This window comes from Mytilus edulis, chromosome 14 (assembly GCF_963676685.1).
Source record: "Mytilus edulis chromosome 14, xbMytEdul2.2, whole genome shotgun sequence".
Taxonomy (NCBI): domain Eukaryota; kingdom Metazoa; phylum Mollusca; class Bivalvia; order Mytilida; family Mytilidae; genus Mytilus; species Mytilus edulis.
In genome coordinates, this window is record NC_092357.1 from 25,596,982 (window position 1) to 25,615,595 (window position 18,614).

The 18,614-nt window shown below is 31.5% G+C and overlaps 1 protein-coding gene across 1 annotated transcript in view; it reads right to left on the bottom strand.

Moving 5' to 3' along the window:
- Positions 1 to 18,405, bottom strand: part of LOC139503563 (neural cell adhesion molecule 2-like) — a 54,440-nt gene extending 36,035 nt beyond the window's left edge. Inside the window, exons 1-6 of the mRNA XM_071293365.1 lie at positions 18,113 to 18,405; positions 9,285 to 9,593; positions 7,371 to 7,688; positions 6,469 to 6,777; positions 5,319 to 5,630; positions 2,815 to 3,123 (exon numbers count right to left, since the gene is read on the bottom strand). Coding sequence (XP_071149466.1) covers positions 2,815 to 3,123; positions 5,319 to 5,630; positions 6,469 to 6,777; positions 7,371 to 7,688; positions 9,285 to 9,593; positions 18,113 to 18,185 — 1,630 coding nt within the window. The 5' untranslated portion in view covers positions 18,186 to 18,405. The remainder of the gene's footprint in view (positions 1 to 2,814; positions 3,124 to 5,318; positions 5,631 to 6,468; positions 6,778 to 7,370; positions 7,689 to 9,284; positions 9,594 to 18,112) is intronic.
- Positions 18,406 to 18,614: the final 209 nt, after the last annotated feature.

Genomic DNA, 18,614 nt, shown 5'->3' on the forward strand with positions numbered 1-18,614 from the left:
GAACAATGCCAGGCAGACATGTTCAGCTAACAATGCTTCTATACAACATATATAGTTGACCTATTACTTATAGTTTAAGAAAAATAGACCAAAACACAAAAACTTAACACTAAGCAATGAACCGTGAAAATGAGGTCACGGTCAAATAAAACCTGCGCGACTGACATAAAGATCATAAAATATTTCCATACACCAAATATAGATGACCTATGGCATATAGTATTAGATAAAAAGACCAAAACTCAAAAACTTAACTTTGACCACTCAACCATGAAAATGAGGTCAAGGTCACATGGCATCTGCCCGCTAGACATGTACACCTTACAATCATTCCATACAACAAATATAGTAGACCTATTGCATATAGTATGAGAAAAACAGACCAAAACACAAAAATTTAACTATAACCACTAAACCATGAAAATGAGGTCAAGGTCAGATGACACCTGACAGTTGGACATGTACACCTTACAGTCCTTCCATACACCGAATATACTAGCCCTATTGCTTGTACTATCTTAGATATGGACTTGACCACCAAAACTTAACCTTGTTCACTGATCCATGAAATGAGGTCGAGGTCAAGTGAAAACTGTCTGACAGACATGAGGACCTTTCAAGATACGCACATATCAAATATAGTTATCCTATTACTTATAATAAGAGAGAATTCAACATTACAAAAAATCTGAACTTTTTTTTCAAGTGGTCACTGAACCATGAAAATGAGGTCAAGGACATTGGACATGTGACTGACAGAAACTTCGTAACATGAGGCATCTATATACAAAGTATGAAGCATCCAGGTCTTCCACCTTCTAAAATATAAAGCTTTTAAGAAGTTAGCTAACACCGCCGCCGCCGCCGCCGCCGCCGGATGACTATCCCTATGTCGAGCTTTCTGCAACAAAAGTTGCAGGCTCGACAAAAATTGACTATAAAGGGCAATAACTCCTAAAGTGGTCAACTGACCATTTTGGTCATGTTGACTTATTTGTAGATCTTACTTTGCTGAACATAATTGCTGTTTAAAGTTTATCTCTATCTATAATAATATTCAAGATAATAACCAAAAACAGCAAAATTTCCTTAAAATTACCATTTCAGGTGCAGCAACCCAACAACAGAATGTCCGATTCATCTGAAAATTTCAGGGCAGATAGATCTTGACCTGATGAACAATTTTACCACATGTCAGATTTGCTCTAAATGCTTTGGTTTTTGAGTTATAAGCCAAAAACTGCATTTTACCCCCATGTTCTATTTTTAGCCATTGCGGCCATCTTGGTTGGTAGGGCGGGGCACTGGACACATTTTTAAAACTAGATACCCCAATGATGATTATGGCCAAGTTTGGTTAAATTTGACCCAGTAGTTTCAGAGGAGAAGATTTTTCTAAAAGATTACTAAGATTTACGAAAAATGGTTAAAAATTGACTATAAAGGGCAATAACTCCTAAAGTGGTCAACTGACCATTTTGGTCATGATGACTTATTTGTAGATCTTACTTTGCTGAACATTATTGCTGTTTACAGTTTATCTCTATCTATAATAATATTCAAGATAATAACCAAAAACAGCAAAATTTCCTTAAAATTACCATTTCAGGGGCAGCAACCCAACAACGAAATGTCCGATTCATCTGAAAATTCCAGGGCAGATAGATCTTGACCTGATGAACAATATTACCCCATGTCAGATTTGCTCTAAATGCTTTGGTTTTTGAGTTATAAGCCAAAAACTGCATTTTACCCTTATGTTCTATTTTTAGCCATGGTGGCCATCTTGGTTGGTTGGCCGGGTGACCGGACACATTTTTTAAACTAGATACCCCAATGATGATTGTGGCCAAGTTTGGTTAAATTTGGCCCAGTAGTTTCAGAGGAGAAGATTTTTGTAAAAGTTAACGCAGGACGACGACGACGGACGACGACGACGGACGACGACGGACGCCGGACGCCAAGTGATGAGATAAGCTCACTTGGCCCTTTGGGCCAGGTGAGCTAAAAAAGCAAATAAATATTAAGAAATAGACAATGCTTCAAAAAAGAAAGTATAGATAATTTTTTTTCTCTGTTGAAGCATTGTGTGTACTATATATATACATTTAATGGAAGAATACAACATCCAAATATGGATATAGCTTAAGAATGAATTTTTACACTCATTTAAGCGTTTGTACAGCCAGTGTCAATATTACCTCTTCAATGCTGGTAACATGTGCTAATTGATAGTGCATTGCAAAGCTGCTATTCTCTTTACTATCAATTTTCCATTTATAATTTCATAACTGAGCTAAATAATAGGGTAGCAATTGAAATATAATATCTAAATTAATATAATATATGTGATTTGGAATCTTAAGAAACAGTTTAACTATTCTTAAAATTTCAAATTATGTGTAAAGGGCTTTCATCAATACCCTTATTCATGTTGGACTCATTTACTACACTTGTAATATTAAATATAATATCAGTATTTATTGATCTGAATTTCCAATGTGATCATAGAAACTGTCATTTTATTTGTGTCGTTTCTAAACTACAATTCTGTAACAAAATAAATTAAATGTTACAATTCACAAATGAGTCCAAAATGAAATCGGTATTGTGATACAAACATGTAAAATCTAATTAAAACTCAGTAATCTGGTCCTGTCGTAATAAATATTCCTATAAATATCTTAAAAAAATAATGTTGGAACCTAGATCTACCAGCTTGCTACAAATAATACCGTTCTAACATATCATATCAAATAATCTATTTTTAGATATACAAGGAGCATGATCCATGCTGCATGATGTTATACTCACTGCAAGTGACATCAAGATTTGTCACGATGCTGTTAGCATCTCCTGCAGCATTGACGCCATGACACCTGTAGTTTCCTTCGTCGCTGAACTGAGCAGAGTTGATTACCAATGTTGGACTGCTTAAGGTACCACCACTGTATCTGTTGTTTCCGGCTATGTCCACGTTGGAGAATGATCCGCCATTAGTTTGTTGTTTCATCCAGTAAACATTGGTGGCTGAAGGTGACCCTGACACAGTACAAGTGATACTGATCTGGTTCCCCAGTAAAACAAAGTAGGTGGATGATGGGATTGTAACAGTCAATGCACCTATTTAAATAGAAAAAAGAAACGTCTTTTAGAAAATTGCTAAAGAATATCGCAGCATCATTAAACACTTATTTAATCATCAGTAAATCTTAATTCTAGGTAGTATTTTACATATATCATGTATATAACTTAATATATATTATATAATTCAATAAATGCATGATACAAAAATCTTGTATCATATCACAATACAAACCAATATAAAATATATATTGATTTCTGACTGAAAATTAAAAAAAAAAACATTTATATTTATACTGGAAGAATTCTGCAACATTTAAGAATACTATCAATAGTTTTGTTATATTTTACTTATGATAACTTCTGGTTATACATGTATAAAATAGTGGTTTTAACTTGTTGAATGAAATAGTATAATATCTTAGAGTGGTAAGAGTTATAATGTCATTGACAATATTGTAAATTTTTATTAATTAGCGATTGTTACATAAGAATATATGTAATGATTAAACTGTGTAAATTCACCATAAATGTATTTTCAGACTTATTACGGGTTATTGCTCTTGGAGTTTATATGTCAGCAAGTTATGGCCTTATAAATCAACAGCAACAGTCACACAGGATATAACTGTCCACAAACCAGTGAAACTTCAAACCATTGAAGTTTATACATCAATATTAAGCATTACCTTCAAAGTGAGCTCAGCGGTTAATTCAGAAGTGCATTTTCTAAACAAAAATGTTCTTCAAGAAAAGATATCAGACCTGTATTTTAATTTTGAAAACATTCAATTAAAAGCATAACAAAAATCAATTTATTAAAAAAAATTGGACCATGTTACAATACTTGACAATGCTGATATTGCATACTGGTTAATTTCATAAGAATATCTTTGTTAAGGCATTATTGTTTAGTTTCAACTAACTTTCCAAATATCCTAACACACGTTGCCATATGAGCTCACTTTGTTCCCAATGTTTTGGCACACTTGATATTAGTCCTGCAGCATATTGGTTATGTCGATGACTTAACTGATTGGCATCAGCCTGTGGCCGAAAAAATTAAATCACCAGAGGTACTGAAATAAAATACTTTAACTGTTGCCAAGAAACCATGACGATGGTGTGTATCACATAACTACTGTATGCTTAACTGTGTGATAGCTTACTTTAAAGTTTATGAGTGAAAAAAGGCAAACATACACAAATTGGTAAATGCTCTAGGTTATGTTCATATCTTTAGCAACTTATTAAAACGTTAAAATGAAATGCCTGAACTCAAAATTTATGATGAAATCCAACCCCAAAACACATCATAGTACAAATCATACAAATCAAACATTATGTATAATATAAATATATATATATGTGTATTCCACAAAACACACTGATTCCCGTTGGCATTGATGTTTTTAAACACAGGTTAAAAAGTGATTTGATATCTATGGAGATGACTTAACATGTTATATTGTTTCTTAAATCCGTGTTTTTCACAAATTTATATCTGAACATGTAGCAACAAGGGTTACTTTGTAAGCAAGTCATACCACACTGAATGACTTACTGGCATATATGATTAACACATAGGCAGGACTATAGCCGTTACCACGGAGATTAGTCGCGATGCATACGTAGCTGCCAGAATCTGTAAATTCTGCGTTGTTAATTGTCAGACCAGGATGAACTAAAGATGAGCCACTATATTTGCCATTACTGATGGCCACATTTAATTGTGTGGTGACACCATATCTAGTTTTTTGCCAGACAACAGATAAAAGTGGATAGTCTGGTGTTGATATCCAGCAATCTATATTTAAATTTCTGGTTCCATATAGAACAAAGTCATCACTTCTACTGAGCCATACAACTGGCACATCTATTAAATAATTTGACATCAATTTATTGTTTTGCTACGTGATTTTCTTAACATGAAATTTTGATTCTTTTTTTTTTATTTTAATCTCAATTTGCCAAATTATAAACGGTAGCTTTTTTTTCAAAAGAGAAAAGGAAACTTAAAACAAGCGTTTAATGTTAAAATATTAAAGATTAAGTTATTATTTTTTTATTTTTTTTTAAAGGCAATTAACATATATATATTTGTGTTATTCCTCAAACTGTTAAAAGCCAGACTTAGTTCTTATGTATCATTTTAGAAAGATGTTTATATTTTTTTGATTTAAATGACTGTGTTAGTGTTAACAAAGCAACGCCACTTTCACCTCATCACCTACCGCCAGCGATACCCAAAGCAAGGGTTGAACTTTGTCCGGTACCAACTGCGTTTCGGGCAAAACATTGATACGTTCCAGCATCTTGGAATACGGCATTGTTTATTGTCAAAGATGGGTTATTTACAGTGGAACCACTGTATTTCCCAGCACTGGTGGAAATGACTATTTGTGTAGTAATCTGATTGCTGTTTGTAAACTGCCAAACGATTTCAGTCACGACAGGATTTTGTGACCTGATTGAACAGACTAGGGTAACAGATGCATCAAAAACAACAACTTCTGTAGTCTTGCTCAGTTGTACAACTGGTATATCTATTTTTAAGAACAATATACTCTTCATGTATATGTGTTTTGAACAAGTATTCAAAATCAGTAAATTATACTTTAATCTAAAATTATGGGAAAATAAGAAGAAAACTTAAGAGAGATCAGCATGCAACTATTCAATAAAAATTGCTATAAATGAAAATGGACACAAAAAATGAATTATTATGGTCTTTAAATAAGCATGTTATGAACAAAGCAATAAGCTGGAATGAGATTGTTATGTTTCAAATAGCAAAGATTTCCCCATAAACATTATTTTTTAAACATGCGTCCAGTTTTTATAACTGTTAACCCTTTAAACTCTACCTAATTGTCAATGTTTGCTGGTAAATCTCACAGAAAAATGCAAAAAGGGGATACTTCAGGAGCCTAAAGCTCAAAAACTTATATTTATCTTAAATTTATGATATTTTTTATGTCACTCATTTTCCTAGTTATTTATACCTCAATCAACAAGCATTACACCAAATTTGATGAAAATATCCCATAATTCTTAGTAAATCTATGGATAAAATGTAACTGAAGTCAAAGCAAATATTTATAAAAAAAACTAAATTCTTCTAAAAAATCTGAAACACAATACTTTAAAACCTAATGTTACTTTGTAAAGAATTTTTCTCAGCTAAGACCTTTAGGAACGACTACCTTTTATCTATTTTTTCATCTCATACTTCCCGTTTGAAAAAAGAATACTGACATACAAGTATTTTAACTTTGTTGCATAAAACATATTTTCTGCATGTATATTATACAATGTTTTCTAATTAGTATGCTTGAAGGTAAAAAAAAATATGGAATGACAAATAAGTATAAACCAACTTACCTCCGATGACATTCAACTGTGTATTACTACTCTGACCACTGTTTACTTGATTCTCGGCTTCACATTTATAAAATCCAGCATCTTGGTTGTTAGCATTGAGAATGGTGAGACCTGGGTTTCCTAAGACACCACCACTGTACTGGGAAGGATCTCCAGTATTGATTGTAGTCTGCTGGTTGTTACTGCCGGTATAATACCATGTGACTCTGAAATGAGCTGGGTTAGCATTAAGAATGGTACAAGGGATTGTTACATCACTTCCATATATAACACTGTAGGCACTCTGTGGTATTGAGACTTGTGGTGCACCTAAAACAGAGGAAGATATTTTCATGAATTTTTTAATGAATCTTTTTACATGATAATAAAGGTCATAAATTAATCATTTAATTCAGCTGGAAAAAAAACATCATTTTGATCAAAAACATACATTGTACAACTGTGATAACAAAATTGCATAAGATGAAAAGTAGAAAATAGAGGCTGTGGATTCATTTTTTTTCATGGTAAGAATTTTCTTGTTTTTTTGTGGATATTTCATTTTGTTGTTTTGGCAAAGTCTGCATACATTCCTTAAGATAATTTGTAATTTGTTGAACATTAAAATTGGTTCTCCATAACCTGCCGAAACCCACAAAAATTGGTATCCAGCGAGAAATTAAAGAATCCACAATAAGTCTTATGTTACAACTTGTCTTTACTGATCAAAAGGAAAATAAATATTTATTTTCTCTTTCCTTCTCTTTTCTTTCTCCTCCCCCTTTTTCTTTTTTTCTTATTTTTAAATGCTAATAACTTTTTTTTATTTATCAAAGGATAAATGTCAATATAATAAGATTTTAATAATAAGTTCATAAATATAGGAAAATATTAAAATAAAAATATCAGAAAATAATACTTACTGCCAATGACATCAACTCTAGCATTATTACTGGTGCCTGTACCGACAGCATTGGTGGCAAAACATACGTAATTGGAATCGTCATTGAAGTCGACATTGCTGATGGTCAAATGTGGTGCGGTCAATGAATTGACAATAGAATATTTATTATTGCTATTTTGTGCATCTATTTCTGTAGATGTCTGACCATTTAAGGAAACTTTTCTCCACCCAACAGCTGTAGCTGAAGGTGATGCAGAAACACTACACTGGATTGTTACTGAATTAGCGCCATAATTGGCAAACTGTGTTGATGGACTTGCTGTAATACTTGCTAATTCTGAAAACAAAAACAATATCGGGTAATATATTGAGTCCATTGGTAACACAATATCTGTGTTTAAGAAAATTATTCACAGCACTCTTAATCCAGTTTAACGACAATTTTTTCAAATACCTTTGAATATGAATTTTAATGCCACGAAATTTTGATTCTTTTTTTTTTATTTTAATCTCAATTTGCCAAATTATAAACGGTAGCTTTTTTTTCAAAAGAGAAAAGGAAACTTAAAACAAGCGTTTAATGTTAAAATATTAAAGATTAAGTTATTATTTTTTTATTTTTTTTTAAAGGCAATTAACATATATATATTTGTGTTATTCCTCAAACTGTTAAAAGCCAGACTTAGTTCTTATGTATCATTTTAGAAAGATGTTTATATTTTTTTGATTTAAATGACTGTGTTAGTGTTAACAAAGCAACGCCACTTTCACCTCGTCACCTACCGCCAGCGATACCCAAAGCAAGGGTTGAACTTTGTCCGGTACCAACTGCGTTTCGGGCAAAACATTGATACGTTCCAGCATCTTGGAATACGGCATTGTTTATTGTCAAAGATGGGTTATTTACAGTGGAACCACTGTATTTCCCAGCACTGGTGGAAATGACTATTTGTGTAGTAATCTGATTGCTGTTTGTAAACTGCCAAACGATTTCAGTCACGACAGGATTTTGTGACCTGATTGAACAGACTAGGGTAACAGATGCATCAAAAACAACAACTTCTGTAGTCTTGCTCAGTTGTACAACTGGTATATCTATTTTTAAGAACAATATACTCTTCATGTATATGTGTTTTGAACAAGTATTCAAAATCAGTAAATTATACTTTAATCTAAAATTATGGGAAAATAAGAAGAAAACTTAAGAGAGATCAGCATGCAACTATTCAATAAAAATTGCTATAAATGAAAATGGACACAAAAAATGAATTATTATGGTCTTTAAATAAGCATGTTATGAACAAAGCAATAAGCTGGAATGAGATTGTTATGTTTCAAATAGCAAAGATTTCCCCATAAACATTATTTTTTAAACATGCGTCCAGTTTTTATAACTGTTAACCCTTTAAACTCTACCTAATTGTCAATGTTTGCTGGTAAATCTCACAGAAAAATGCAAAAAGGGGATACTTCAGGAGCCTAAAGCTCAAAAACTTATATTTATCTTAAATTTATGATATTTTTTATGTCACTCATTTTCCTAGTTATTTATACCTCAATCAACAAGCATTACACCAAATTTGATGAAAATATCCCATAATTCTTAGTAAATCTATGGATAAAATGTAACTGAAGTCAAAGCAAATATTTATAAAAAAAACTAAATTCTTCTAAAAAATCTGAAACACAATACTTTAAAACCTAATGTTACTTTGTAAAGAATTTTTCTCAGCTAAGACCTTTAGGAACGACTACCTTTTATCTATTTTTTCATCTCATACTTCCCGTTTGAAAAAAGAATACTGACATACAAGTATTTTAACTTTGTTGCATAAAACATATTTTCTGCATGTATATTATACAATGTTTTCTAATTAGTATGCTTGAAGGTAAAAAAAAATATGGAATGACAAATAAGTATAAACCAACTTACCTCCGATGACATTCAACTGTGTATTACTACTCTGACCACTGTTTACTTGATTCTCGGCTTCACATTTATAAAATCCAGCATCTTGGTTGTTAGCATTGAGAATGGTGAGACCTGGGTTTCCTAAGACACCACCACTGTACTGGGAAGGATCTCCAGTATTGATTGTAGTCTGCTGGTTGTTACTGCCGGTATAATACCATGTGACTCTGAAATGAGCTGGGTTAGCATTAAGAATGGTACAAGGGATTGTTACATCACTTCCATATATAACACTGTAGGCACTCTGTGGTATTGAGACTTGTGGTGCACCTAAAACAGAGGAAGATATTTTCATGAATTTTTTAATGAATCTTTTTACATGATAATAAAGGTCATAAATTAATCATTTAATTCAGCTGAAAAAAAAACATCATTTTGATCAAAAACATACATTGTACAACTGTGATAACAAAATTGCATAAGATGAAAAGTAGAAAATAGAGGCTGTGGATTCATTTTTTTTCATGGTAAGAATTTTCTTGTTTTTTTGTGGATATTTCATTTTTGTTGGTGTTACGGTTGATGTTCTCTGATTGTCCACTGCTGGATGGGGTCTTGGTCCAATACCAGTTAGTGGCTGTTGGGTTACCAGTAATCTGGCATGCTATCACATACGTTTGGGCTCCAAGAACAGCACTGCCAGATGATGGGCTGACGGTAAGTGACAAAAATTCTGTAAAAAAAGAATCAAACACACCCCTTAATATTTCTTCAACTACATATAAATCATCTCAAATAAAAATTCAATTTAATAAGAAAATTCATTTTTTGATAAATCCTTACCTTTAATATTGTTAGAAATATTAATGGCTTTATTTGATTAAAACAAGATTTGAAAATCTCAATTTTACCAATTATCTCAAAATGATCAAGTCAAATAAAATTTTAATTGTGGTTCTGGTAATCCAACTTGTCCTTATTATTAAACTGTAAACTGTAAACTCAAGATTTTTTTGACCATTTTTTTTTATAAGCATGGTTTTAATCATAATACCATCACTAAACACTAAAAAATATAGTTTAATGAAATAAAGTTTTCAAGCCAGTAATCAGAACAATCTGGCCTTATAATTTTTGCTTTAGTTATAAGAATTCAACAGTTAAAATCATGTAATGCATAACTCATTCTAATGATGACGTTATCCTTTTCGAATAAATACATGTAAACAATAAGTATCGTGTTGTAATATATAAATAGTATACAACATATTATTGCAGATATACACAAAGTATTCATTCTGCATTACTTAAACTGAAGCATAGGATCATTGTAGTGTGATATTAGTAGGGCCATTGTAGTGATATATGTCCACTAAAAGTTCTTCAAGGCTAATTGAAGAGATTTCCTATTTCAATAATAAATTAAAAAATTTAAAGAATTTTTTTTTTTTTTTTTTTTTTTTTTTTATAAATGGTTTTGTAAAAGAAGAATTAATTGAGAAAAAAAATGTTAAATCTAATAACTCCTATTCTTCTAAATGTTAACTTGAAGATAAAAATTTCCCAAAATAGTTATTCGCTTTTGTTTGCGACTACTCTAACTAGTTCTACCAATGAATGACAGTGGACAACTTATCTGTTTGTTTATTTCTTTTCGATGTCAACATTTCTCAACAATTCTAGTACACAACCTCTAAAAACTGAGACATTTATAAGCATTCACAGTGATTACAATATATATAGTATTAACTCAGCTGACAATTAATAAATATATATGTTCAGGAATAAATATATATGTACAGAGACACAAACAAGCATATATATACTCAGGAAAATATATAATTATATACAAATGAAATTTTATTACTACATATACCATACAAACACAGAAATGTTAATCTATACAAATAATCAATGCAAGAAAAATCCTGATTTTCCGTCTATATTTCAACGTAATATACAATGTTCAACATGCTGCATGCAAAGTGTTGTTTTTTCATTTTTTTTGTCTTTTTGGGTTGCTGTTTCATTGCCATATATACCACAAGTCTCCTATAATCCTTAATGATTCCCTCAAAATAAGTAAGATTTTTCTCAAAACTGTAAAAATGCCAAGTCTATCAAAAAATTGACATCGGCAGAGAAAGCTTTTGGCAATGTAAAAAATTTCTACTGATTTTATCATAAGGGGCCCAAAGGCTAACTGTCATTACTTTAATTAAAAAAACAAGTAAGCAAAATAGCTTGGAGGCTGATTGAAAAATATCTTGTCCTAACATAAAATTCCTATTGGCATTCATTTCTCTCTCTAGTAAGAACTTTGCAACTTATTCTTAATTTGGAACAGAGGTGTGAAAAGCTTTACAACAAAGGTGTACACAAGTGTTCAAACTTTACACACAGTGTGAAACTCCTCTAGTTTGATCTGTTCCTATAATTTTCTTTGTAAAAATTCTTTAACCATTGAATACCAGTAAAGCAATAATTAAAAACCTTTACAAAACATGATTGCTACAACACTAGGAATGTAAAACCTTCATCATGCCATCATGCATATACACACGATCTGATGACAAAATGGAGTCCCTGAAACATAAATTACAAAAGAACAAAAATATTTGACACAAAAAATATAGCATTTTAAACTGATATATTTTTACCATGATTTCAGGTGTTGACCTTTTTCAAAAATACACTATAGGAAAATACAACCTAGGTTTCTAAGAATTATTTTTAGTTTTGGTGGTAGCAGAAATCTTTGATTTTGTTTTGCTGCGTCAAATTTTTGCCTACAAGGATCTTAAAAAAATAAAATAACTCTTTTAGATGTGCTATTGCATTTAAATTTAGTAATCCGAAATATGTCTGCAACTACAGTATGAATTAAAAACTATTAAACTTTGTGAATGACAGAATTGATGAAAGAAATTTTGTTTAATGAAGACAATTTTTGTTTTATATTTCTGTATTTACATTTATCATTTGGAAAATTTGAAAAGATTAGAATTTTTATATAGCCTTTTTTTCTTGGACCATCATTTGAATAACTATAAATGAAACAGTGCTATTCATTATTTTTTTCTCTAGAATTTTCAAATAACAGCCTATATAATTTAGCTTAGTGGCATTAAGAGTCATTGAGTTTTTAATGTATTATGCTGAAACTATTTATTTTAAAATTAGACAATTATTAGCAAAGCAGTGATTCCCTATTTTATTACTGTGACAGGCTAATATAATAAAGTATATAGCGGGGTGTGCATCATTAGCAAAGCTTTTATTAATCACTTTTATAATTGACCAAAACAAAATGGTAAAATTGTAAAAGTTTCACAAGTTTTTAGTTAAATTTTTCTGAAATATTGTTTTCTATTTGTTGTTACTTTGGATCAAAAACAAATTTTTCTTTTTCAATTTTGGCAACAACTATTTAACAAGGCACTAATTACAAATTTTCAGATATTATTTATCATAGGAGATATTCCGTCCAGTCCAGTTATTTGATAAAATTAAATTGTTATTAAATGTTACATATAGGAATAAGCCTAGCAAATCCAAGAATTTAAAAGCTATTCAACTGTTGACGTAACAACAGTGATAATTAAATCATGCCCTACACTCATTCTCCAATTAGTTCTGTCACTAGTAGAGTATTTAAGTAATTTTTATTTTAGGACTTTTTTTACCAGGAGTTTTATTTCTTGTACACAAATAAATGTATGCTTTAATACAGCAAAATGAAGCATTTACAAAACTGAAAACCATCTACATAAAATAATTGAAACTTTTCCCCTTTGAGAAGTAATTTTGTTTAAAAAGATACCTTCTACATTAAACAGTATATCTGACATTCTGTGCTTTTTCTCATGACAAACATGTCCAACTCAATAAACTCTGAAAGGAAACTATCTCCCCTTGACATAACACAAGGACATTTTCTAAATCAACTTCAGTCTTTGTAAAATACTGTATCTTATGATATTCACTAATGAACTGATAGTGAACTAATACATAACACATTCAAGGGTGGACCCAGTGAGGCAATACCTCCATTTTCCCTTTATGACCGTAAGTGTGTTTTTGGTACATCTTGCTGATATTAAACTACGGTACTGAGTCCTCAAACTTGTCATGCAGGTACTTTTTTTTAAAGAATATGTGACATTGTTGTTTCTAAATAACTGTATGAAAAGAAATCCCTACCAAAATATTAATTTTTAGGGAGAATTATCTGATTGAAAGAGACAAAATAATCATGCGTTTTAAAGGAATGTCTTGTAATGTGAAATACATGTTTGAAAGTGCAGAATGTCAGATATAAGCTGTTTTTACAATTTTCACTACATTTGATTTTTACATACATATGTGCAACTACCTTCTACAGTGGTAATGTATATTACAGTATCAGTACAAACACATGTGTATTAGTGTCACAAAGTCAGTTAATATAACCCTTAATTATATATAATGTCCGCTTTGGCTTTGGACATGGAGATAATACGGAAGAAAAGAACGACAAAATATTATAAAATTAGTAAATCATAATATTATTGGTTTAAAACAAATATAAATAATTTTGTTGTTGTAAGTCACATGTGTTTTGATTCAACTGGAAGAGAGAAAAATAATATTTTTTTAATGTAAAAAGTTCAATACATTGTTCTGTGCAAGCTGCAGTAAGCTGAATTGTTCAGCTATCATGAAAGCTTAATCTTTAATATAAAACAATGTATCTAAGCTGGTTTCAGCAGTTCCTTATTATATATAATTACTAAAAGGAATTTTGATTCAAAACTAGAGGCTCTAAAGAGCCTGTGTCGCTCACCTTGGTCTATGTGCATATTAAACAAAGGACACAAATGGATTCATGACAAAATTGTATTTTGGTGATGGTGATGTGTTTGAAGTTCTTACTTTACTGAACGATTTTGCTTCTTACAATTATATCTATAATGAACTTTGCCCATTAGTAACAGAGAACTATATTTGTTAAAAATTTACATATATTTACCAAATTAATGAAAATTGTTAAAAATTGACTATAAAGGGCAATAACTCCTTAAGGGGTCAATTGACCATTTAGGTCATGTTGACTTATTTGTAGATCTTACTTTGCTGAACATTATTGCTGTTTACAGTTTATCGCTATCTATAATAGTATTCAAGATAACCAAAAACGGCAAAATTTCTTTAAAAATTACCAATTGGAGGGCAGCAACCCAACAACCAGTTGTCCAATTCATCTGAAAAATTCAGGGCAGATAGATATTGACTTGATTAACAATTTAACTTCTTGTCAGATTTGCTCTAGATGCTTTGAATTCATAGTTATAAGCCAAAAACTGCATTTTACCCCTATGTTCTATTTTTAGCCGTGGCGGCCATCTTGGTTGAATGGCCAGGTCATCGGACACATTTTTCAAACTAGATACCCCAAAGATGATTGTGGCCTAGTAGTTTCAGTGGAGATTTTGTAAAAGATTACTTAGATTTATGAAAAATGGTTAAAGATTGACTATAAAGGGCAATAACTCCTAAAGGGGTCAACTGACCATTTTGGTCAAGTTGACTTATTTGTAGATCTTACTTTGCTGAACATTATTGCTGTTTACAATTTATCTCTATCTATAATAATATTCAAGATAATAACCAAAAACAGCAAAATTTCCTCAAAATTACCAATTCAGGGGCAGCAACCCAACAACCGATTGACCGATTCATCTGAAAATTTCAGGGCAGATAGATCTTGACCTGATAAACATTTTTATCCCATGTCAGATTTCCTCAAAATGCTTTGGTTTTTGAGTTATAAGCCAAAAACTGCATTTTACCCCTATGTTCTATTTTTAGCGGTGGCGGCCATCTTGGTTGGTTGACCAGGTCACGCCACACATTTTTTAAACTAGATACCCCAAAGATAATTGTGGCCAAGTTTGGATTAATTTGGCCCAGTAGTTTCAGAGGAGAAGATTTTTGTAAAAGATTAATTTAATTTATGAAAAATGGTTAAAATTGACTATAAAGGGCAATAACTCCTAAACGGGTCAACTGACCATTTTGATCATGTTGAATTATTTGTAGATCTTACTTTGCTGAACATTATTGCTGTTTACAGTTTATCTCTATCTATAATAATATTCAAGATAATAACCAAAAACAGCAAAATTTCGTCAAAATTACCAATTCAGGGGCAGCAACCCAACAACCGATTGACTGATTCATCTGAAAATTTCAGGGCAGATAGATCTTGACCTAATAAACATTTTTATCCCGTCAGATTTCCCTAAAAGATTTGGTTTTTGAGTTATAAGCCAAAAACTGCATTTTTCCCCTTTGTTCTATTTTTAGCCGTGGCGGCCATCTTGGTTGGTTGACCAGGTCACGCCACACATTTTTTTAAACTAGATACCCCAAAGATGATTGTGGCCAAGTTTGGATTAATTTGGCCCAGTAGTTTCAGAGGAGAAGATTTTTGTAAAAGATTACTTTAATTAACGAAAAATTGTTAAAAATTGACTATAAAGGGCAATAACTCCTAAACGGGTCAACTGACCATTTTGGTCATGTTGACTTATTTGTAGATCTTACTTTGCTGAACATTATTGCTGTTTACAGTTTATCTCTATCTATAATAATATTCAAGATAATAACCAAAAACAGCAAAATTTCCTCAAAATTACCAATTCAGGGGCAGCAACCCAACAACCGATTGACCGATTCATCTGAAAATTTCAGGGCAGATAGATCTTGACCTGATAAACATTTTTATACCGTCAGATTTCCCCAAAAGATTTGGTTTTTGAGTTATAAGCCAAAAACTGCATTTTACCCCTTTGTTCTATTTTTAGCTGTGGCGGCCATCTTGGTTGGTTGACCAGGTCACGCCACACATTTTTTAAACTAGAAACCCCAAAGATGATTGTGGCCAAGTTTGGATTAATTTGGCCCAGTAGTTTCAGAGGAGAAGATTTTTGTAAAAGATTACTTTAATTAACGAAAAATGGTTAAAAATTGACTATAAAGGGCAATAACTCCTAAACGGGTCAACTGACCATTTTGGTCATGTTGACTTATTTGTAGATCTTACTTTGCTGAACATTATTGCTGTTTACAGTTTATCTCTATCTATAATAATATTCAAGATAATAACCAAAAACAGCAAAATTTCCTCAAAATTACCAATTCAGGGGCAGCCAAGTGATGAGAAAAGCTCACTTGGCCCTTCGGGCCAGGTGAGCTAAAAAGTTACATTTATGATTTGACTACAGAGAATGAGTCCCTTCAAGAGTTAAAATGTATACCAATTAATTCATTATTTCTCTTTAATCTTATAATGAATGTAAACGATTATCATTTACAGATACAGTGTACATGTATCCCCATGAATTGATTCCTCTCAACAAAATGTATGGCCCTTATTATATAAATGTGGGGAAATTGTCAACGAGACAGCTATCCTCAAAAGTTAAAGACCAAAGGATAGAGATGTAAACAACTAAAGTTCACTGTACATCTTTCAATGATAAGCAAAACCAATATCTTATAATATATGAAGCTATAAAATGTATAAAACATTATAAAAGGTATGTGATGTTAATATGTAAAACTTAAAAAAAAAAAATCATTTTTAATATCTAAAACAGAAAATTAAAATAATTGAAAGATAAATTTTAATGTAATGAATGACAAATTCCTTAATCCTTAAACATGTTAAAGTGCTGAAACAGATTGAAAAATGAGTATGTCTTTTCAAATACTTTTATTTTCAGATTGAGTGGAGATTTCAAATAATTAGTCAGTGTTCCAGCTTGAATCTGAAGGGAGAAGGGTTCCAGTTGAAAAAAGGCACTTTAGAATAGTGTGTCACTGTATTTTTTTTAGGGGTTTGATTCTGAAGTGACAGTCCAAGTTTATGGTGCTAACCTGTTACTTTTGGCAAGAAAGGGACATAATCATATATGTAGATATGTTAGCTATATGTCCTTTCATTCTGTCTCCTCTTTTAAAGAAAGGATTAATTCAGCAAATCAAACAACATTTCTCAATTTTAGAAGTTTTAAGAACTTGAACAAAAATAAAGTGTGTATGTACATGTATCAGCTTGGGGACTAGCTGTGGATCCATAGCTCATAGGTCCTTATGTTATTTTGAGACTATTTGCAGACCATATACAATGATACATGTATATAGTCAAAAAATAACATAAGGTAAAAGGACCTGTGAAGGACCTGTGAGCTACGGTTCTGCAGCTGCTTGGGAATAGGCTTGTACCGTTGTTTATTTAACAATTCAATTTTCGGCTCTCCCATGACACCATCTACGAGTATGGTCTTGAGGAAATGATGATAGTCCGTCGGAAGGGGACGATAAATGGCTGACCCGCGTTAAGAGAGAGCCATATCTCTTGCACGTTAAAGACACCCTTGTAGATTTCGAAAAAGAGTAGGCTAATGCTGCTACAAGGCAGCACTTGCATCCGCAAAGTGGAAAGGGATTAATATAAGTTGCAAAACTTGTTTCCCAATCCACTATAAATAAATATGTTTAAACTAATTCAACAATTTTAATTACACAGGATGACACTTGTTATGATCACAGTAAATGCTGATTAATGTTAATAGCGGACACTAGTCATGCTAGTGACCACAGGCCTAGGGTCTGCATGTACATTAATTTTATTTATGCGTTTTCGTGTTCAGACCTCTCTTAATTACCCTCAATTAAAATTAGTTAAGAATAGACAAGATTATAGACAAAAAAATTAATAAAGAATAGAGAAAAGTAAGCAAGGGTTGAAAAAATAAGGAAAATCAATCTTCAATAAAAAAATAATTGAGATTAAAACTTACTTTGAGATATTACTAATGGTATTTGTGACCAGCACAAACATATCAATGAAATTAAAATAACTTCCTCTTTCATAACGGGTAGTCGGTGTGCAGATTTTTTTTTATTCCAACTACTGTTGTATTTCAACACTTATAAACAACACAATTTAAAATAAAGAGACCCGCTCTTAAAGTACTATATGCATATCGAAATTCTTGTTCCCTTTTACATGATGGTGTTGCAGCTTTTAACATAAAATTCGAAAAATTAAAGCTACGAAATAACTTCGTCCCAGTCTTGCACCCGTAAACAAATATAATTCATGCTACATCCGGTTTTAATTATAAGCATGCGCCAGACGGTTACCTGGTAATTACATCAACATTGTAATTTTTTTGAAAACTTTTTATAGGTAATAAAGCTTTAAAAGGAGAGATGGGGAAAACAAAACTGTATTATTTAATGAAATAATTGGCCATACCAGAGACATACATATGTGTATATATGTCTCTGGCCATACAA